At 43.1% G+C, this 22987-nt stretch overlaps 2 protein-coding genes across 2 annotated transcripts in view; both read right to left on the bottom strand.

Annotated features, from left to right (window-relative positions):
* Positions 1–13951, bottom strand: part of LOC133140718 (apoptosis-inducing factor 3) — a 33262-nt gene extending 19311 nt beyond the window's left edge. Inside the window, exons 1-3 of the mRNA XM_061260866.1 lie at positions 13689–13951; positions 4835–5084; positions 621–837 (exon numbers count right to left, since the gene is read on the bottom strand). Of these exons, the coding sequence (XP_061116850.1) occupies positions 621–837; positions 4835–4865 (248 nt within the window). The 5' untranslated portion in view covers positions 4866–5084; positions 13689–13951. The remainder of the gene's footprint in view (positions 1–620; positions 838–4834; positions 5085–13688) is intronic.
* A 7537-nt stretch (positions 13952–21488) lies between these two features.
* On the bottom strand, positions 21489–22142 carry cldn26 (claudin 26). Its single transcript, XM_061259342.1, has one exon. It carries the CDS (start codon positions 22140–22142, stop codon positions 21489–21491), a length of 654 nt encoding a protein of 217 aa, XP_061115326.1.
* Between the last annotated feature and the right edge of the window lie 845 nt (positions 22143–22987).

Here is a 22987-nt window from a genome sequence, read left to right as displayed (position 1 = left end):
CTGAGGTGATAATATAAAATATCTGTTTGAAAAAGTGTAAAAAAATATAGTTTTCCATTTTGTCTGTTTTGGACATTTGCTCAGAGGCTATTAAAGCACTTTAATGTTGAGCTTTACAATATTTCCAGTGTTAACTCTGTAATATGTTCTGCACCCATGAAGATTGTTTTCAGGTGCGCCGAAGAGGCGTCATTGTATAAATTACATAACACCAAATGTTAGTTATCAATAACTAAATATTTATTGAGAACTAACGATTTTTTCAGTCTTGTGACTGAAAGAGCTCCAGTGAAAGTCAAACGGCTGAAATACAGTTGCAATACTTATTGATGAATTCATTAATATTCATTAATATTCCTTCTATACTCTCAGAGGTAAAGGAACAGTAGAGGTACATTTTTGTTCCTTATGGAACTAATTTCCCGAATGTACCCCGAAAGTGCAATACTTCTCTATTTCGACACAAATAAGTACCTTTTACAGGAGAAACGGACAGGTCTACGTATTGCTTACTCGGGGTATAATTTCATGTACCGATAGGGTACCACCCCAGTGAAGTGCCTTCATAGGCACGTTTTCATACGTAGCGCAGTGGTGTGACGTCGCGGTGAGGGTCTTACTGTCCGTTCTCCAGGTCCTTGACGTGGCACACCGATGCCTCCACGTAGTCTCGCGGTTTGTGGAACGGCCGGAGCGCGGCGGAGGAGTCCTCGTCCGAGCAGTGTCCCAGCGCGCCGTTGGGCCGGCACTCGGAGAACGGGCTGACCTTGCCGTTGGGAGACATCGTGTCCGTCTCCCTCTCCTTGTCCAGCAGCGTGAGCTCCACTTTAACCTCCACTGCGGGGGCGGACAGACACACAACGAAATTCATGCTATTCATATTCTGCATATATCGACTTAGCAAGGAAATAAAAAATTGGCAACCGAATTTTCAGATGATAAAGTTAAATTGTAGAGTACAAGGTGACAAATTCATATAAATTACCCAATAATATGGACAAGGGATAATGGTAATAATCACACAGATGATGTGATTCTTCTTCTTTTCTTCTTGTTCTTGTATTATTATTATTACTTGTATTATTATCCATCAATCCATTTTTTATCCCGTTTATCCTGAACAGGGTTGCAGGGGGGCTGGAGCCTATCCCAGCATACATTGGGGGAAAGGCAGGAATACACCCTGGACAGGTCGCCAGTCCATTGCAGGGCACACACACCATTCACTCACACACTCATACCTATGGGCAATTTAGACTCTCCAATCAGCCTGACCTGCATGTCTTTGGACTGTGGGAGGAAACCGGAGTACCCGGAGGAAACCCACACAGACACGGGGAGAACATGCAAACTCCACACAGAGAGGCCCGGCCGACCGGGATTCGAACCCAGGAACCCTTATTATTATTATTATTATTATTATTATTATTATTATTAACAGCGGATTTTGTTACTGGTTGAGAAATGTATTTATTTGGGTTATATATTTTTATTTGAGCTTATTATACTTCTAAACTTAAACTGCATATTTACAATCACTACATATACAGTTAAATATAATATATAATTATTATATCAAGTACCAAATTATGATATCCAGTGAATACCATTGGATAATAACATGGTGAAATATTACCTCTTTAAGTGCATGATCAACTGCAAATCAATATTCAAATAATCGAGAGTTTTATGACAACGTTATAATTGAGGTGATTAATCTTCAGAGTACTGGTTGTAAATGACATCATTAATCAAGTCGCCCTGTAGTAACCTCTGTATCTCTGCAGACTGAATGCCATTCCAAAATGGTGGTCTGCTCACGCACACTAAACCTCCTTCACACCAGCACAAGTGAGTGACATTTAAAGTAGACTGTTTTGTTTGAGACGTCTTCATTTCGGCGATAGCCCTCCGTTAGAGAAGGCTATCGCGAAACGCTTTTACACTGCGGCCAACACAGGGCCAGCTTTATCTGTTCGGCTGGAAAAATGTGCTGACCATCTGGTTCTTAAACTTTAAGCTGCCTGGAATTCTCTCCTGCTGGGCGATTCTTAATTAAAATCAGTGGAAAATCATAAGAGGGACTGCAATCACAGGCACAGGGGCAGTCCCCATCCCCATCACCGGGTTGCTTTGACATTCAGCGCAGTGACATGTTATTTGCTATTTGACCTGCAGTACGCTGATGGCCTTTACTGTCAAATCAATAAGTTAATGCCATCAGAATGAAATGCCACAGAACTAATGTCTAATGAGACGTTGCACACATGCTTTTGCACAATATCCTGAAATTCTAGGAAAATAAACTACATTTTTATCAGAGTATCAGGTATAGTACAAACAACATATTTTTGCGTAACATACAATGCCTGCCATCATACTAACATGTAAACATCCAAAGTGATCCAGTTGGTTATTTTTACTGCTTACCAATGAACTAAAGCAACTTCTTTACCTTATAGTACTGTAGATATACTTTACCTTATAGCACTGTAGATATACTTTACCTTATAGCACTGTAGATATACTTTACATTATAGTACTGTCATATACAGTCTGTGATACCTGTAGATAACACGCAGGTATCACATACTCAGAGCAGTGTTGTTTAATTCAACATGTTACTCCCCCTATCAAATCTCATACACTCTGCAACGACTTCATTAGGTAGACCAGTGCACCAGCTTGTTAATGCAAATATCTAACCGGGCAATCATGTGGCAGCAACTCAATGTATAAAAGCATGCAGACATGGTCAAGAGGTTCAGTTGAAGAAACGTGATCTAAACAACTTTGACTATGGAATGATTGTCGGAGCCAGACAGGGTGGTTTGAATATCTCAGAAACTGCTGATCTCCTGTGATTTTCACATGCTCTTCAGTTTATAGTGAATGTGAAAACCCAAAAAACATCCAGTGAGCAACAGTTCTGTGGGCAGAAATGCGTTGTTAATAAGAGAGGTCAGAGAAGAAGGGCCAGACTGGCCACAGCCGACAGGAAGGTAACAGTCATGTAAATAACCACAAATTACAACAGCGGTATGCGGAAGAGCATCTCTGAGCACACAAAACCTTCAACCTTGAAGTTAGTGGGCTACAGCAGCAGAAGACCAATAAGTCAAATAAATACCTAATAAAGTGGTCACTTGTGTATATATTTGCCCTGATTACTTTATTTGCTAGCTTTTGAGAGCTTGCTGTAGTTCTTAGCTCTTAGGAGTAAGAGTTGGTTTTGATTTGGAAAGGTTGGTTCCCTCTTCAAACAGTTCTCAACATTAATGAACTGTAAAGTGGGAACTGTTGATCTCTGTTTCAGTCAACATCACTGACCTTAAGTTTGAGGGCTGCTTCATTATTTATACTGCTAAATTAATCATGCTGATGGAAAACATATACTGTAGCCTACAAAATATTAATTATTTTGGCGAGAGCATCACCTTATGCCAGTGACTCAGCTTTTTTGCATTTTAAAGATATGCGCACGAAATGAACTCATCAACAAGTCATTGAGAACATTCAACACTGCATAACTGCATGGATTTGAGGCCACTGTGAAACTTACCAAATTAAGTACATACACTATAGTCATAAATAAAGCCACAAGGTTTGAAATGGAGCAAGACACATTCTGATTAATAAGACAGTGTGCAGTTATCCAACATGCGTTATTATAGGCAGTTATCCCTGTAAATCGCACTCAATCGCTCATCCATTCAGTTGTTATTTTGTCATTTCACACATGCCTATAATCCTGTGAGTAATGTTCTCCATTTGTACGGTGTCACAGACGGGCATAATAATCTGATCATATTTCACCACGCCACGTTTCCAGCCTCCTTGTCGTTTGTGAGACGTGAGCGTTGACAGAGTCTTTCTCCCCTGGTTTTATCGCACCCCTGTCCCGCGATGACGTTATTAGGCCCGGGTCTGGGTCTGTCCTCCTCTCGTTCGTTGGCGGGAGGAGGGGGGACATTTGTGAAGTATTCTCTAAATTATGCACAGAGTCCTCCACCTCCTGCTGACTCAAACACACAGAAGAAGAACGATTTCCCCCTGTGCCCGTAGTCCATAATTCTCTGAGCTTTCCATATGTTATTAATGGGCAGTCAGTATAATCGTATGGTAAAATTATATCTCACCTGTTGTAACGGTATTAGTTCTACGTGAGTGTGTCCTGAAACCTGAAACCTTCACCGCTATTGCATGTAATTGCACATATATGTGTTATCTGGGCGGTGCTTATCAAGCATGACCGCTGTTTACAGATGCCTCCAGCAGTTATCACCTTTTATCACCTGCATTGTGCAGATAATCTCATTCAGGGTCAATTACTTTTGCATTTTCTACATATTTTTTCCGCATTGGCCTTTTTACCCATAGCCTACTGCTCAGTGTTCTGTTCTGCCGTTTCACCGATCGGGGGAAGCTCCAGGTTGTGACGTTATGTAAGAAATGGCCCCGTTTTGATTTTGAGATTTACAGCGTTCCCAATCGCCGCGTCGCCCACTCAGAAGCAGCATATGCAACGGATGAAGTCATGTTTCCACATGCAGCGGCCCCCGACTACCACCCTCCCCCACACACACCCCCCCTCCGCCCCCAGCGCTTTCCCTACGCCCGAGGCGGAACGCAACAGTGATACATTGTACAATGCTTCAGACCCAACTCGCATTTTTACTTAATAATCCTCTTGACGCGGCGCAACAGAGGGCATTAAAATTCTTCCCCCGGCGACCTGCCACTCTACAAAGGCGGCCGGAGGGCCGGCGTGTGACCCATATATGGCCGCCGAACAAGTGCCAATTATTACGGGATTTGAGGGGCGGCTGGTCACCTGGTTTGGGCTTGGAGAGGCATCCTCCCATGATGGGCCCGGGGTAGCGCCAGGAGGCTGCTGTAGGAAGCCCAGGAGATGCGGGGAGGTGGGGGGAGGAGGAGGAGGAGGAGGAGGAGGAGGAGGTGGGGGTGGGTCAGACTCTCCTGGTGGGCTGTGGGTTACTCAGGCGACGGTAGGGCTGGCGGGGTGGTGTCCGGGTCTGCGAGTCCAGGCCGGCCATCGCCGACATCAGCTGCTCCACATTTACCTGGAACCAGAGCGAGAGTGCATGTCAGCAACCTGGGCTTGGACCTCAGCAAACTGGGGTTTTATTGCTTGGAAGAGACAGTGTGAACTGGGTTTGGACCTCAGCAAACTGGGTTTTTATTGCTTAGGAGAGACAGTGTGAACTGGGTTTGGACATCAGCAAATTCGGGTTTTTTTTTTTACTGGAAAAAAAAAACCCTGCAATCGTTTTAGAAAAAGGGTAATTTGGCCTTTATTTGGCTTTTAGTTCTTTATTGAATTCTCTACACAGTAAAATGTCCAATGTGTTAATTCAACTCTTACACGGTACATATGAGTCCAATCGCGACCATAGGTATTCTGTAAGAATTTCCAGTGAAAACTCTATGGAGACACAGAGGAGCCTTTAGGAGACAGGAGAGTGTGGACCTCTGGATACCAGTCGTCTCTGGCCTCACCTGTCTGACTCATTCACAGCGAAAAGTTAAAATCAGCTCAGACAGTCTGTGCAACCTCAAGTGGATTCACTCTGTTCGCGCTAAATTAACAATGAAACGTTTTACTCTGCAGCCTCAGATCAACTTAGATGCTGCAAACTCCCATCCTTCATCTTCAAACCGAGTTCAGATATCAGCAAGCACCGGACACACCCTACATTGCCAAACTGGGTTCAGATATCAGCAAGCAACAAATACATATTCGGCATTCCCTAACTGGTTTCAGATATGAGCCAGCGCCAAACACACATCCTGCCTTCTCATACACAATTCATACACAATAACAAAATAGAAAATGCACCATTCTTCCTTAATAACATTTTCATTAGCTTTAGTTAGTGTACAGTACCTAACTAGAGCGTATACCTGTCCACCTGATGCCCACTGTGTGTGTCCAGTTAAAGCAAGCACCCCAACACATTCGGTCTGAAGCAAATGCAGGATGTGATGATAGGGTCATATATTCTTGGGAATTCTGGCTTCTTTATTGCACTCTGATCCTTCTCCGTGCATTGCATCATTTACAGTCTAATGTTCCCATTTTAGGGCAATTACAAAATAATGAAACCATTCAGTTGAAAACCTATAGATTTTTTCGACATATTGGGCAGATTTTCTGTGTAAATTTAAAAGGCACTCCGGGTTGATCCTTGAAGAAATACATCTCAGGAAGTGGTTGCTTGAATACACAAGAGTTTATTGACAGTGTAAATCAGCCGTTTAATGGCTGACTTGAGGTGATTATTATTAAACACCATCTTAACACCCCCTTGGTTCAATTTTACTAACACCGTTTAGGGATAATATCAGCTGGATTTCTGTAAAAAGGATATAATCTACAGATTTTCAGTAACAGACACAATGACCTCAAAAGTCAATAAAACATGAGCATTTTCAAGACTCCCAATGTAGAAAAACCTCCATTAGAATTAACTGCATCTCCTTAACCACATGGAGTGCATTTCAGCAGAGTAAAACACATTTTACAGGAGTGCAGTAGTACAGTAAAGTACAGTAATGCTCACTGGCTGCATTCCAATCTCTTATTATGACTTCCAGAATTTAATACAATTTCATTTGTTTATTAAAATGATGTATTTCATCCAAAAAATTTGCCTTTTTTAAAACAATTTAATATTCAATGTATATTTACAGTACAGTACAGTTTATCCAATTGTTCACTATTTGTCACCAACACTCATAAATTGAATTTAAAATCACCCGTATTTCACACATCTTACCAATAGCATTTTTCCAGGGCTGCTGATGATTCTCTCACCAGTATAGAAATGTAAAAGGCCTGCTTGGCTACAGCACCCAGCTGCAGTACTTATTTATCACCTGCGCTTTCATGGCTGTTGTAACTACCAGGAGAAAAAAGAACGATTTGCACTTTGCAGTACATGGTGCATTCCCTGGCAAACCTCAAAATGGCTGCTTCAGTTGCAGCAGCAAACAGAATTTCCCAGGACGATGTGCAGGTACCCAAAAGCTCATTTATTCCGTTTTTTTCATCTGCAATAATATTTTGGTTTAGTTTCTGACAGAAGATGTATCTGCAAGGCCACAGGGAAGTGTGAATTTGTGAAATAAATCGTATGATTGCGGCCAGGGCCAGGAGTAATGATGCGATTGCTTGGACCCCCATGACACAGATCTGTTTTCATATATGCCTGTTTTAAGAGGAATAATTAATCTCTAATCACAACTAATCACTTGTTATCAAGTACAGTTTTTACACTCAACCAGGACATTGGAGGCAAATCCTCACTTTCAAATACAAACTATGTGCAATAAAATGTTGCTTTTCGTTTCACGTTGTTCTAAAGCAATTTACAGACAATTGAACGGAGTGATTGATCGCCTGGGATTTTCATGCACACTAGTCTCTAGAGTGTGCAGAGAATTGTGTGAAAAACATCCAGTGAGCAGCAGTTCTGCAGGCAAAAACACCGTGAGAGTTTTTGCCTGCAACGAGAGAGATCAGTGGAGAAGAGTCGAAGCTGACAGGCAGGTGACAGCAACGCAAATAACCGCACATCACAACAGTGGTACGCAGAAGAACATCTCTGAACACACAACGCGTCAGAACTCTAAGTGGATAGGCTACAGCAGCAGAAGATCAATAAGTCTAAGAAATAAGTATAATAAATATCTGTGTTACCATAATTAACTTTATTTAACAGAAACCGTAGTGCAATACAAAACTGCATCTTTCATTAATTAAAAATACTGATTAATTAATGAATAGAGCAGTAAGTGGCTCTCAACGGAGATACTAAATCTCCACCCCGTGGCTGATCAGTGATTAGAATCACTCTTTTTTTTTGTCTAATCCAATTTACATCTGTCAAAGGGAGAGAGAGAGAGAGAGAGAGAGAGAGAGAGAGAGAGAGAGAGAGAGAGAGAGAGAGAGAGAGAGAGAGAGAGAGAGAGAGAGAGAGAGAGAGAGAGAGAGAGAGAGAGAGAGAGAGAGAGAGCCCTATCGTGGATCTTTCCTTAAAGTTCTTAGTATTGGTGCTTAAGATGCTTTCTCTATTTGTCAAAGGCGTCTCCTGGTCCTTTTGAGTTTTGGCAGCATCGTCTTCTTGCAGCATTCATAGCTTTCTTTAAATTTCTTTCCCACTATTTTACAGCCAGCGAGTTTCTAAGTGCAACTTTGTTTCACGCAAGAATTCACAGGGGTTAGCCAGGAGAAGTTTGCTCTAAAGTGAGAGGGGATTGGAGCGCCATTCGAACATAGCGGTGCTGTCCTGTGTGTGTGTGTCTGGAAATACAATTCTGTAAAAAAACAAACTGCAACCATTCATGAGTTCAGCTGAAGTTGGAATGTTAACCGTATGAGCAACGAACCCAGACACATTTTCCAAGTAACACAATTAATTAGTGCTTCTTACACTAGCCGCGTAAACAGTTAACGTCATTAAGGCACCTATTGACTTCCCCCGTCGCTATGAAGACCGCAGTCTCCGGGCCTCAATAACAGCCTCGTTGTGTTGCCGAGCTACATCGTTTCTCTCTAGCCCCCCCGCGGTATTTCACCCAACGTGCCTTCGCTCTGTAATTCCAGCGCTGATATGAAAGGATGATTTTGAGATTTCAGCGGCAAGAGCGCCCGGCACAATGCCGCAGCGCTGCAGCGCTTCAGGTGCGTAACTCACGCAGCGCGACAACTCGTTCGCAAAACCGGCCGCTTGTAAAGGAAACAAAAAGAGAGGTAATTGACATTCAGAGCACGGCCCAATGCCCTTGGAGTGAAATGCGTTCTACAGCTCAATGAAGGCATGGTCAACTGCGTTCCTGGTGCCCCCGTGAGAAAAATCTCTTTTAAGGAAGGTTTAATAAGTTCATCCCATAGACGGAATGAGTTTCTCTCTCTCGTTTTGTTGTTCTTTGTAGTATGCCTGAAATGGAATGAGCTGTCTGACTGAGTCTGAACTTTAGATCTCAGCTTTAGGACATAGAAAGGTCTGGGTGTTTTGGATCTGCATTGCTGCTGTGTGTATGAATATGATGCCCAGGAACAAGTGGAAATCCAAAGATAAAAACTACAACCAAAGGCTCTCAGTGACCAGCCTAACAATCAGTGTTATACATGAATAACCCTTCATGATATTGAAAAAATGTCACTCAGTATTGATGTAACTGCTTCTCATAAAAATTATAATTAAAAGACAGCTTTGAATGGAACATGTCTACTGAGAAAATAAAAGAAAAAATTTCAAAAATAAACTAAAGCTGGTTCGCGGAAATCTTTTCTATTGAAGGCAGGGTAAGATGCCCCTTTTGTTTGGGTTTTTTTTTTTCATTTTCTTTTTTTTTTATGCACCAGGCACTGTATGAAAATCTCCATAGCAACTGTGAATCCATCCTTTCTCTTGGTATTTTCATATTGAGGTGTTTCATGCAAAAATAGCCCCAGTAAAGCAGCTTTCCATCAGAATTTTTCCTGAGAGCTATTTTCACAACGGCCTGACAATGTTCCCTCGGTGAGCAACGTCTCTGACAGGGCCCAAAACCGCTACTGAGAGCTATTTGTCTTGGCTGATAGCATTTGTTAATCGTATGGTATGGATGAAACTTTAATGAACACCATATGGAATCACAAAAGCATCCTTCCTGAAGCTCCAGCTAGCTGCGGTATTTTCTACCACCAAAGTAGGTTAAGTAGATTTGGCCTGTGGCTGCATGTGACGCAGATTCTGATTCCTACTGTTGGGTCTGTCCCTGAGCAAGGGCTAATAATCTTTCCCAAACAGTCTGTCACTTTCACTAACGTCCCCAGAAGTAAACCTTTTACCGGAATAAGTGAGGAATTTAGCTTCTGCTGTTACCGCCCATGTTCACTTGTGATCCCAGTGACCTTCTGTTCCTGGATATGCGTGTTATGAACATAATGGTGCATTGTGAACAACGACTCAAGCATGATTTAAGCATGCTCGCAACTTATTAAAACCACCCTCACCGTATGAAGGTGACAAAACGCATAATTTACCCACATCGTTAATGACATTGAATCTCATTAGACCACAGCAACGATAACGGAATGATATTGATGTTTTGACAGCCCATGGTTGTAATCATGCTGAGTGTTTTTTGTTTGTTTGTTTTACTCATTACTTTGATTCTTCATGTCAGATTCGCTGATCCCGCAAAAGGAATTTCCATACATATTGACAAAAATCTCAGTTTTAATTTAAAAGCATTCAGCAGCATTTGAATCCTAAGAAAAAGCTATTGAATAAAAATATAAATAATTCAATTGTTATTTCAGTTAGACCCCTCTGCCTGCCAAATTCATAAAGAGCAACTGTTGCAGTACTATGAAATCAAGTGCATATGAACAGTCTTGTGCAGTTAATAGTTTAATGTTTATATGAATATAAACCAACATTTGGAGCCAGATGTTATTTTTCCTTAAACAGCATGCTTTATGTGAATCCCTACAATGGTTGAGTTTGTTCTTAAAAGCAGAAAACCTCCAGAAAAAACTGCAGGTATCAGGCAGGAAAATGTCCAGTGTTAATTAAACTCTTACAGAGTACATATGATCCTGTTCTGGACCAGAGTTGGACCATACACTCAGTGAGCACTTTATTAGGTATTTATTAGACTTTTCTTTTTAACTTTAAGTCTTGAGTCTGCTACTGTAGCCTATCGACTTACAGATGTAACGCATTGTGTGTTCAGAGATGTTCTTATAATTTGCGTTATGGCCTTCTCTGACATCTCTCATTAACAACACATTTCTGTCCGCAGAACTTCTGCTCACTGGAGGTTTTTTGTTTTTCCGTACCATTCTCTAGAGACTGTAGCACGTGGAGCAGTTACAGAAACACTCAAACCAACCCGTCTGGCACCAACAATCATGCCACAGTCAAAATCACTGAGCTCACATTTTTCCCTATTCTGATGGTGGATGTGAACATTAACCGAAGCACCTGCCCCGTATCTGCACGATTCCATGTATTGCACTGCTGTCACACGATTGGCTGATTAGAGAATCGCATGAATCACATTTGACCATGTACGGCCCACCCAGGTTCTTGCCATGTCAAGGAGTTGAGTAATGTCCGTCATTCCCAGGAACCCGACACCCCTGGCTCCGTACCGGGGAATTCTTCCAGGAATCAGAGCACTCAAAACGAGGTCCCTGGGTCCTCGTACGATAACCCGGCTGTTCCGGGTCGTTCATCACCTCCGATAGACCTGCAGTTGCCTGAGAGCATCTGCAGCATTTTTAATCGTTATCTTCGAGCATCGTAATACCTACTGTAGGCTGGGAGCCTCTTTTAAAAGTAACGGGACCTCCAGTGAAGTAGGGATGACTCACAGGGATTCGTACGGCTGCCGATGTTACATAACACAACACGTCCCGTATCCATCACTTTAAACTCATCCGTGGACGGTGCCAACTGGATCATGTTCAAAGTGTCGGCCCACTTCAGAACAGGCCGATCTTATCACAGGAATGTGTGCGCACACAAGCGATGCTTTTAACCTATCGTGTTGTCCAACGGCCATTCTGTGGGGAAGTTAACCATTGGTTAACCTCTCAGCCCCCTAACCGATAAGGAGCCGTAATCACGATGGCTCACCCTGATTCTTTGGGGGTCAGGTACACTGATTAACCTGGGTGAGGCTCCTGAGTGTGCAGGGGTCAGGTACACTGATTAACCTGGGTGTGGCTCCTGAGTGTGCAGGGGTCAGGTACACTGATTAACCTGGGTGAGGCTCCTGACTGTGCATCACACCGCTGCTTGCGAAACAAACGTTTAAAGACAGCTCATTCAACGGATGTCGCAACGGTGTTTATACAAGATCTCACTTTCACGTGAGAGTTTGCGCTGGGGATTAGCTCCGATGGGTCGATCACTGTCACCCTGCACTTATCTCTTCTGTCCCATGGCCGAGACTGGGCCTCATGCCACCTGTGACAACTGTCATGTAGAAATATCGATAACAGGTCTGCCGGGTGGGAACTGGAACAAAGATGTCCCATTGCCCCGTTGAGTTTCCGAATTGGAGTTGTATACTTTCTCTTACATTTCATCTTTCTATGTGTTCAATTTCATACCTCACTGATTACCGGAATTGATTTCATTCGATGGTTTCTGTATGGTATGACTTCCTGAATAAAATGTATGACAATATAATCCATGAAAAAAATTGATGTTGAGGAAAGCCAATGATATATAATCAGTTATTTCATATTTGATTTGACTGCATGTGGTTTTACAGTGACTCCTTCATTTTGCAAAGCTTTCCAAACACGCAGAGCAAATGCTTTATAAACATTGGATTACTGCTAATCAGATTCAAAAAGTAAGAAGCTCGTCATTATGAACAATGTTTACCACTTTTTACGTGTTTTTTAGCTTGTTTACGGTTTTACACCAAAAGGTGAGTCACATGACTTGACTTAAAACTGTTTAATTAAATTGATTCTTTTCATAATTTACTTTTCTATGCTGGCAACTATGGATATAGATTGATGTAACTACATCTAACAATAGCTAGATATAGAGGTACGTAAGAACACAATTGAGTGAGAAAATGTGAGCTAATTTGTTAGCGTTTCAGGGCACATGAGTGTGTTACGTAACCTGTTTCTTAAGTGTGTTTGGCGTATTATCTTACATAAAAATATCTTTACATGAAAAAAACATTAGGAGATTTGTTTCATTAGTGAAGTGTCCTTTACTTGTGTAATTTACAGTTAAAACATGAAACTGGTTGTCCAGTCTTCAAAAAGTTAAAGACACAAAAGTCCACACTTTCTGTGGGTCACTAGAGGTCAAGTACGTACACCTGCTCTGGAATTTGGTTGTAAAACTGTGACAGATTTGATAGGATAATATAGGAATATCACGTGGCCTGCATTGCATGTGCAGATGTTTATATCTAAGTTATATATCTGTCGGTCTAGCCAGGAATGTTGGGTAAGCTGAAGAGCATTTCTTTTTAAAGTAGTCTGTGCCACCATTCGAAAACACTTCTTTGGTCACGCTTGTTTCAGTAATCTATAAGAAATTGCGCTTCACAGTTCTTTAATTAGTAAATTTACACTGCGCTCTTGCACCTTTTGATCTTTTGATGTGGAGAATCCGATAGATCTTAGTTTTTTAGGGGAATCTTACATTTTTACCTGTAAAATGGTTGCATTTGAATAATTAGAAGTAAGCTGATGTCATGGAAAATTGAGTGACGTTTTTCCTGAAAGGCATCAACTCACATTAAATCGACGGGTCTTTGAACTGGAATATAGCAATTTGATCAATCGATTTAGTACCATGAAATTAATTAGGAAATTAGGTGTCCATTTTTAAGTTACATTAGATTCCAAAAAAAACATAATTTGTAATGTAAAAAAAATGAGTTTAGTGCTTACCTAAAAGACTGTGTGTGTGTATCTTGGTTTTATACCGCTCTATACCAGAGCTCTATGACTATAAAGGTACTGATGCAAACTTGTGAAAGCCAACTTCGACACACTTCTGCGCGAGTGCAGCGCTGCACTACAGAAAAATCAGACCCATTAAATCAACCGCCCGATTCTTGTACGCTTACAATTCACCACAATTCTTTTCCAACCCCAGCATCTTAAGGGATGAGCAGAGAGAGCTTACCCACGCCTGTCAGACGCACTGAGATCCAGTCAAGCCTTCCAGTGAGCGCCCAGTCCTGTGGAGATCGATAGCATACTAGCCCAGATTCCCCACGGAGTCTCTCCCCCTTTCCCGGGACCGTTTCCCTGGCCGAGTATTCCCGTTCCGTGCCTCTCTGCCACTCCGCTCGGCTCTGATTCGTTCTCCTCGTTAGGCAAACAGCGGGAGCAGCCCAGCTGCAACGTGCTCAGGCTCCAAAGGGGAAGAAACACAAGAAGAAGAGGGAAAAAAAAAAAGAAAAGAAAAAAAACAACAACAACAACAGCAGCAGAGCTGAGGAGGTGGAGCTGAGCGCGCTCAGTGCTGACCGGGGGTGGCGGTGCAGTGGGGAGCCGTGCCAGGTTCCCAGCTGCATGCAGTATTGATGGAGTTACTGAGGGGATGCTAACACAGCAAGAATTCACCCAGCGCTCCCTCTCTCTCTCTCTCTCCCTCCCTCTCTCTCTCTTGCTCTCTCTCTGGTGCCCTCTCTTGCTCTCTCTCTCTTTCTCATGTACTCTCTCTCTCATTTACTCTCTCTCACTCACTTGTATTCTCTCTGTTGCTCTCTCTCCTTCTCTCCTTCTCTCTCGCTCTCTCGCTCTCTCCTTTCAACCTCGCCTCCACATGCTGGAGGACTCAGTTCAGCCCCCGCTCCATAGCCCGCCCACCTGCCTGTGTGAAGGACCACGCTGCCTGTCTGTGTGAAGGACCACACAGTCTGTGTGTCTGTGTGCAGGACCACGCTGCCTGTCTGTCTGTGTGAAGCACCATGCAGCCTGTCTGTCTGTGTGAAGGACCACAGAGCCTGCCTCTGTGAAGGACCACACAGCCTGTCTGTCTGTGTGAAGGACCACAGAGCCTGTCTGTCTGTGTGAAGGACCACAGAGCCTGTCTCTGTGAAGGACAAGGCAGTCTGTCTGTCTGTGTGAAGGACCAGGCAGTCTTTCTGTCTGTGTGAAGGACTGCCCAGCCTGCCTCTGTGAAGGACCACTCAGCCTGCCTCTGTGAAGGACCACACAGTCTGTGTGTCTGTGTGAAGGACCACACAGCCTGCCTCTGTGAAGGGACTGCACAGCCAGCCCTGCTCACACTGCAGAGAAACTGCAGGCAGCCCTGCGCTCTCTGCTGCATCTCTCTGCTACCTTCAGTACCAGCCTCAGCCCCCCACCCCCACCCCCACCCCCACCCCTCCGGGCTGAGTACAGCAGAACCGCTCAGCGGTGGGGGGCAGGAGAGAGAGATTTGGGGGAGGGAGGGAGGGAGGGGTGGAGGAGTGGATGCAGAACTTTAGAGTGTGGGTATGTGGGTCAGCAGTGCGTTTTTGCAGTGGGAAGAAGTGAGAGAGCTCAGTGTATTTCCGCCGTTTCGTATTTAGAGTGGGGTGCACCATGTGTGCTCTCAATAGATTCAGTAAGTCCAGGAAGAGCACATAGCAGCGAGGAACAGTGGTGTTAAACAAACTGGGTTCTCTGGAAAATTTGTCTTATGTGACTCATGCGTAATACGTGTGTCAACAAAATGACAACACTAGCTCGAATGCCATTTTATTACATTACGCTTTGCTCATTTCAAGTGCAAAAATGCCTTTCCGTCTGAATTGTAAATCTATAAATCTATTGATGTTATGTTAATGGACACTGAATACATGGCAGTTAAGAGAGGAAATATGATGTTTTTACTTTTTCCCACCTATTATCATTTTAACAATATCCTTATAATGTGGAGGAGATAATACTCCAGAGAGATCACCAGAGATAGTCTCCAGACTGTTGGTGGAAAACTGTAAAATATGTACACAGGACTGTAATCTTATGTCCAAAAAGTGAAGGACATTTTTTTTTTAATCTATTAAATTTGATCAAATATTTGAATTAATTCATGCAGACAAATATAATTTGGTAGAAAACACCAAAATACACAAGAATACTCATATTTACAAAAAGTGAACAAACAGAAAATGTTTAAAATTCAATTTTGATTCAGATGGACCTAACATTAACCCTGAGATGGTTAGAAAACTTGAATAGAAGATTTTTGAAGAAATGTATAAAGAGAAATGTCCAAAAAGTGAAAAAATCCTCAAATGTGATTTTTTCATTCAAATTGATAGGAAATAAGGTACTTTTAAAAGCTATCATGAAATAAATTATTAGAAAATTTGTTTGAAGAAATTTCTGATAAAAGAAATATGTGAGACAAGATTCCTGTGCTATGTCTGAAATAGCAACAAAAAAAACCAAACGATATAATTTTTGATTAAAACGGACCTAACACTAACATGCCAACCCCTAAATCTAACCCTAATCCTAATCCTAACCCAAGCCCTAATTCTAAAGTGGTGAAAATCTTTAAAATATTTGTTTAAATTTATTAATAAAAATATATTTCAGTGGAAATAGGAAAATACATGAGACTATATATAATATTATGTCCATATTTTTTTTTTATTCAAATTGATAGGAAATCATGTTTATTTAACCACCATTGTGATGGATTAAATAAGAAGACGTTTGCAGAAATGTAAGATGAAAAAGTTATCCAGTAGAAAACATCAAAATACATTAGACAAATAGTTCTATGTATAAAAACATGAAAAAGCTGAACATTTTTTAAATGTCATTTTTGATTCAAAAACACAAACTTGCTAACCCCTAATCCTAACCCAAGGCCTAATCTAACCCTAAAACGGTGACAAAAATTTAATAGAAATAGTGTGACGTCCAAAAAGTAAAAAGGAGATAGGTAGGAGATACTGTTAATTTAACAATCTGTCCTCAAATAACTATAATGTGAAGTATACATCTCTCTTCTCTGTGACTCCCCACAATGGTGAATTCTAATCACACCTGTATCAAAGTTTTGAATCTTGTGCTGTTGTGTCTTACCCATAATTCCTCATCAGCTCCTCACATCAATACATCCACAGCCTGTTCCTCCCATCTCAGACCACACTTCCAAAACTTTTCAATGTCTATTTTCCTCACTGGACCCCTAGTGGTGGAACTGGCTACCTGCAGCTGCAGAACTGCTCACATTGTTTGGCAATGGAAAACAGAGCCTCGCCTTGAATTCTCAGTCCTACCACTCCACACCATGAATTAAACAATGCGGATGCTTGTTCGGCACCACATCTCTTTTGTACACAAATGATCTGCTCATTGATACTGCACATCATTGCTGAGCTCAAGCAAGCATGTGTTTGTGTGGTATGTCAAATGCATATATATTATATTAAATGCAAGGCACCAGCCAGCTCATCAGGAGCAATCGGGGGTTGCTCAGCGTCTTGCTCAGGGACACTTTGACACCCAGGGCGGGAATCAAACCGGAAACCCTCCTACTGGTCTTACCTCCTGAGCCAATGTCGCCCCGAATACATGTGCATGTACACAAGGATAACCGTGTACAACTGTGTACACTATTTTCAACCTCTGTTCTGCTCAGCTCATAGGAACATTAAAACAGGCTTGTAGCTCCAGTAAGTTCAAACATTCTTTTTACATTTACATTTTTTTACATTTTTGTCATTTGGCAGACGCTTTTAATCCAAAGCGACTTACAAGTGCATAGGTTCATAGTGCAAGTGCATAAGGTGCATAGGTACACATTTTTAGATTTGTAATTTGTAAATAGATGTAGATAGAGTGTCATATAAGCAGTATGGTATGATAAAAGGATATCACACCAGACATAATTTCCAAAATAACAAAATCAGTTTGGAATTTTCTCCTTCTGCCGAAACTTCCAGTCCTAATTGACACAGTACTGTACATTCTAAGACCTAAAAGAACACATTTTGTGCAAAGTTTGTGATGCACTAAACAGTCTGTTTGCAAATATTTTTCAAAATGCAAAATGACTAATGTAGCCCTAAGGGCCTAGTTTACAAAGACATTTAAAATATGCAAAGCCTTTTAGCACATACAAACCAGTAACATGTCCAATGACTCATGATGGTATTTGTTTTGGGCTAATCATTGGTTGTGTCATTAGTTTTGCACATGCTGAAGGTCTTAGTAAAAAGTTATCGGTTTCAAAAGCTGAATGTCCCAGGCTTCCTGACTAGCCACGATCGAAACATAAAATAAACTTACTAAAACTCCATCCAGTGCTCAGCAAATCCAAAATTAGTCTCTCTGCACAATGTGTCCCCTGTTGGCAAAAATGAGAACTACATCACGTTTCATGGTCCATGAAAATTGGAAAAACATCCCTATGTCGCTGAAAGGGCCGTCAGGTGGCTGATCATCTCTCTCCGATGGCAGGTGACGGACTGCAGCCCACAGCGGTAAATAACCTGTACTTCTTCTCAGTAAATAAGCTTCTCAGTTTTATCTCAGGCAATGTGCTCCCATGCTCAGTTAACATGCATTTTTATCATTGTGGAAAAGGGAATAACGTATAGCACCACCTTTTATTAATATTTGTAAATTGTATATATTTTTTGTAAACAGTATCTGTTAAATATGTTTCTTTGTGACCGCTTTAAGGTATAAGATCACAAATAAGTGATTTGAATGTTCTTAACTGAACATTCTAATACTGATCACGACTGGTAATTGAACGCAATGAAGTTTTGAAACACAATGAAACACCGACGTGGAATTATGAAAAAAAGAATTTTTTAAACTACCTACCATAGGGTGTCTTCAGCTGCATTGCAAAGGGATATGGGATTTCAGTTCTAGTGTTTCATACATTAGAGTAACTAATGAGTAATCTAGAATGTTAAATCTTCAGAATTGAATTAAAAGTAAAAACACGGAAAAGCATCCACCCTCATTATTTTAACAACCTAATTTGGATCAGGTGTATTCCCTTCTAAAAACATCACACTAAATACAATATGTCAGGTACATCCACTGTGTTGAATTGTATTTAGTTGAATTTAGTTGATTAGATTAAGGGCAATCCTCCCCTGGACCAATGCAGGGTTAAGGGCCTTGCTCAAGGGCCCAACGGCTGTGCGGAATCTTATTGCAGCTACACCGGGGTTAGAACCAGTGACCTTGCAGGTCCCAGTCATTTGCCTTAACCACTATGCTACAAGCCACCCCAATTTCTAGCAGGAGGGACCGCTGGAGGCACTGCCCTGAGGAGACGCAGTTACAGTCCCTAAGCGATCTACGTTCAGGGTGGTAATTCACCTTGCAGCAGGATAATAAGCCCCAGCACACAGCTATTTGCTTTAAAAAGGCAGTTTTGGAATGACCAGCCAAAACACATAATTAAATCCCGATGAAAAGTTGTGTCATGGTCTGAAAATATCTGCCTACCAATGCTCTCTGTGCAACCTGCCACAGGGGAAGCTAATGTGCTTTGGGGAAATAGGCAACATTTTCTACATTTAAATGTGCAAAGCTACATACAGATAAGAGCTATTAATGCTTACAAATAACGATTTATTTACTCTGGGAGGGTTGCGTCGAAGGCTTTCTGCATCATACACGTGTTTGGGTGAAATCACATTTTCAGTTGCAATAGGACACAATTCAAGGTGGTGAATACTTTCTGAAGACTGTAGACCAGTCAGGGACTGACTTTGGAGACAGAGATTCAGCACTGTCTCTGTATGCCATGATGTGATAAATCAGAATCAGAACGGTATCATTTATAGTTTACCTACCAGTGAGCCATCCAATGAGTAGCAGCTGGCTATGGTTCGAATGAATCCTCTCAGCCGGCCTACCTGCAGGGTCTGAGTACAGAAGGAGAGGAGTCTGGAGAGACTGAAGGCACGGTGCACAGGTGTGACCTGTGAGGTGGGAGGGAGGGAGGGAGTCGGACGTTCCGCTCCCCAGGTAGGCCGAGGGTCTCGGTTCATTCACAAACCACCCGGTCTCTCCTTTCCTTTTGTGCGCCATGACTGCGTCAGTGTCACTGAGCCAAAATGTGCATTAAGGAACCCGACTTCTCCACCAGGCCAAGACCACCCCCCCCCCCCTCAAACCCCCACCCCAAAGTGCGATGGAACAAGGGAGAATTATTGCCCAGAATGCATTATTTTAAGAACTGTCGCCTTCCTCACTGCCAGAACCATGACAGGCCAACCGAGTGTCAGTCCAGATTAGATTGATCTCTCTGATGTAATGAACTTTTATGCTTATTTAGTTACTGTGCTGCAGGAATTACTCATCAAGCTATAATGAATTATTTTTTTAAATTGGAAAACAGGAGAACTTCCCCAAAAAAAGATACTGAAAATGTCACCTTTAGGTTCTATGATTTACGCTGCGGGCTCTATCGTTTAGGTCTATTTGAGCAGCGTTTCCAAAATACATTTAAGCTGAGACAAGCAGGTCAACGGCAAAAAGCAAAAAGACATTTGAAATAATGAGAATTGTTTCTCAGTTTGATGGTTTGGGCTGCATTACAGAAATCGTAAGCGAGGCCCTGCATTTACTTGGGGCTCGACTTTCAGAAAAATGGAAGAGATTAAGCACTCATTATTTCTATTTCTATATACGACTGATTCGTTTATCCGAGAAACTAGCTACTCCTTTCTACTTAATTTCAGGGTCTTTGTAACAGGTATGCCAAACAAAGTAACACTTTTAGACAAAGCATGCAAGTGCAGATTTGTCTTTATCACACTGACATAAATATAAATGCAAATAGATCTGTGGTACATAATTCCCCTCGATAAGAAAAGCGCCAATACTGTGTCAGACGGCCACCGTGACGTTACTGAGAGGGTCAGGTCCTCTGCTCGCTGGATCGAGACGGGCATTCTGCCAGACAGCCGGAGATGTCGGCTGCACCCGGTGCACTCTGTGTCATCCCAGAGCCCTGCCTGCGTTTACAACACATCCTAAACCATCAAATCCATTTTAATACGTCAGTGCGTTCCACCAAGTCGTGCCACGTCCCACGGAGTGTGACGTCCATCATCCGAAATAATACGAACATACGACAACCGTTCAGTTCGGTGGAGCTCCATCCACAGCCACAACGGGGTGAATGAAAATGATTTCTTGTACCACTTTGATCTTGAAAGGGATTTAAGTTAACGGCTGTAAGTCCTGTAACCGATCCATGGAAATCTGCGGGTGAGAAGGAACCCCGTTCTCCGGGTTTGAATAACTCTGCCTTCAACAAGCTTCAGATTACCTCAGGACAGGGAATCAATTCAGCTGCTGTTGGCATAGACTCAAATGTGCCTCGACAAAAAATGGAGGTGTCTAAGTGACAAATTGCCCCCTTTCCATAATGATTGCAACACCCCCCCCCCCCTCTCCCCCCCGCCCCCCAAAGAAAAAAGATAGATGCAACTATGCAACTGAATTATTTATTCTGACAATGTCATTAAAATATTTACATGATGGAAAGTTTTTAATCATAATTTACTCACGGTGAAATATAAAATGTGCTTGTTGGTTTCTTTTGGTTTCAGTTGTAATAGAAGTCTTCTTTTCATTTTAAAATAGTATTTTCTTTTAAATCAGCAAAAATGATGAATATGCAATTACGGACACATAATACGCTCCAGGTTGGTTGACTGGATTGAAATGCAACAAAGCAAATACACTTACAAAAACAGACCTGTGGAGGGTTTAGGATTTCAAAAGCTTTCATTTGCACTTTTTCCATAAGAAACACTCCAACACAACTGAAGTTCAGCAATATAAGGACACACATATGGCTTTGAAATACTTAAAAAGTGACTTCAAATATTTCACAACAGTCCCCAAACTTCAGCAACTCGGTACCCAAATCGAGACTTCTAAACATCGCAGACCCGTTCAGTCAAGCATTTGAAGCACAAGGGAACCCCCGGGTTCACAAAACCTCGGTCTTTCGGTACTGCGGTTTCCGCGGTTTCCCCTGGCAGCCGGGCAGGGTGGCGCGCCGGTGGCCGTGGTCCCTCATGCACACGGAGACGAACAGAAAGGACCCCCCCAGCACCAGGAACAGGCCGGAGAACCACCCGGAGAAGAGCGCCTCCCCGAACTCCCAGCGCGGCACGATGTCGGGAACGCTCTCGTCCCAGAACTCCACCACGGTCACGTAGGCCACCAGGGAGACGGGCAGCAGGGTGGTGACCCCCGACACCCAGGACAGCACCCCGCCCAGGATGAGGAGCGCCCTCTTCAGCCGCTGCCTCCCCGGGCCCAGCTCCACGCCGTCCAGCCCGAAGAAGCCCACGGCCACGCTGAGCAGCCCCGTGCCGATGGAGACGAACATCAGCACGCGCGACGCCAGCACGTCGCCCGGCAGCGCCAGGAAGGACTCGAAGGCCTTGCACTGCAGGCCCAGCTCGTCCTGGAAGATGCAGGTGTGCCACAGCCCCTCGTACCAGTTCTCCATCTCGTTCAGGTCCGTGTTGAGCGTCTTCCACAGCGGCAGGAAGGTGGTGACGAAGGTGATGACCAGGCCGCCGAACGAGACGAAGAGGGCCAGCCTCTGCACCAGCTTAGCGGTCAGAAACACCATCCTCTCCCTCTCCCTGTCTTCCTCCGTCTCTCCCGCTCTCTCACTCCCTCCCTCTCTCCCTCTGCGACCCAGAGAGCGGTTAAACAGGCGTCTGCGAAGCTCAGCCTCGGCCCAGTCCAGCCCTCCTCGTCAGGGCTCCTAATAAGCGACAGCAAGCCCCCGGGCCCAATCGTGTATTACAACAGACACACTGTTTCGTCACGGCGATGACTATCACGGAGGGGAACAATGGCCGGTCTTTCAGGTGAAAGGGGACACGTCCAGCAGGGGATTCGGGGTGAGCGTGAGCACAAGAGCCGGCCAGTGAGAGGGGGGGCGGGGGGGGAAACATGAGCAAGTCGAGCTTGGCGGAACACACTTAAAAAAGAGGGGGCGGGGGGGGGAGTGGGGGTGTGCACAAAGCCCTCGGTGGGATTTCAAAAAAAGCGGCCAATGAGCAGCATGCGCCTCCCCGGAGTGGCGGCTCCGCTTGTGGGCCTAATTATTCCAAACGGATCGCCCGCGCTGATGTCACTGATAAGGGCCCGTGAGACCGGGCTTGGGTTGCACGTTTTTTGTTTTTTTTGCCCCAAAAAAGAAACTGGAGAAAATCAGTTGATTTGCCAAAGCTTCTCATATGACACCGACATGAATGGCAGCTTGTGTGTGGAGCAATTCTAGATACAAAGAACACGACACTTTGGTGGGGTTCTCTGCCTGGTTCCTGGACCTCGAGCGCTTAATCGCCAGCGATTAAAACATCCTGCCACACACGTAGTCCTTAGTCTTCTTAAGATGACTGCCATTTATACATGGCCACAAAATAAATTTATGGTGTACAAAATGGCATAAAAAAAAAAAGTTCA

This window comes from Conger conger, chromosome 11 (genome assembly GCF_963514075.1).
Source record: "Conger conger chromosome 11, fConCon1.1, whole genome shotgun sequence".
Taxonomy (NCBI): domain Eukaryota; kingdom Metazoa; phylum Chordata; class Actinopteri; order Anguilliformes; family Congridae; genus Conger; species Conger conger.
This window is presented reverse-complemented; position numbering and strand designations above follow the sequence as displayed.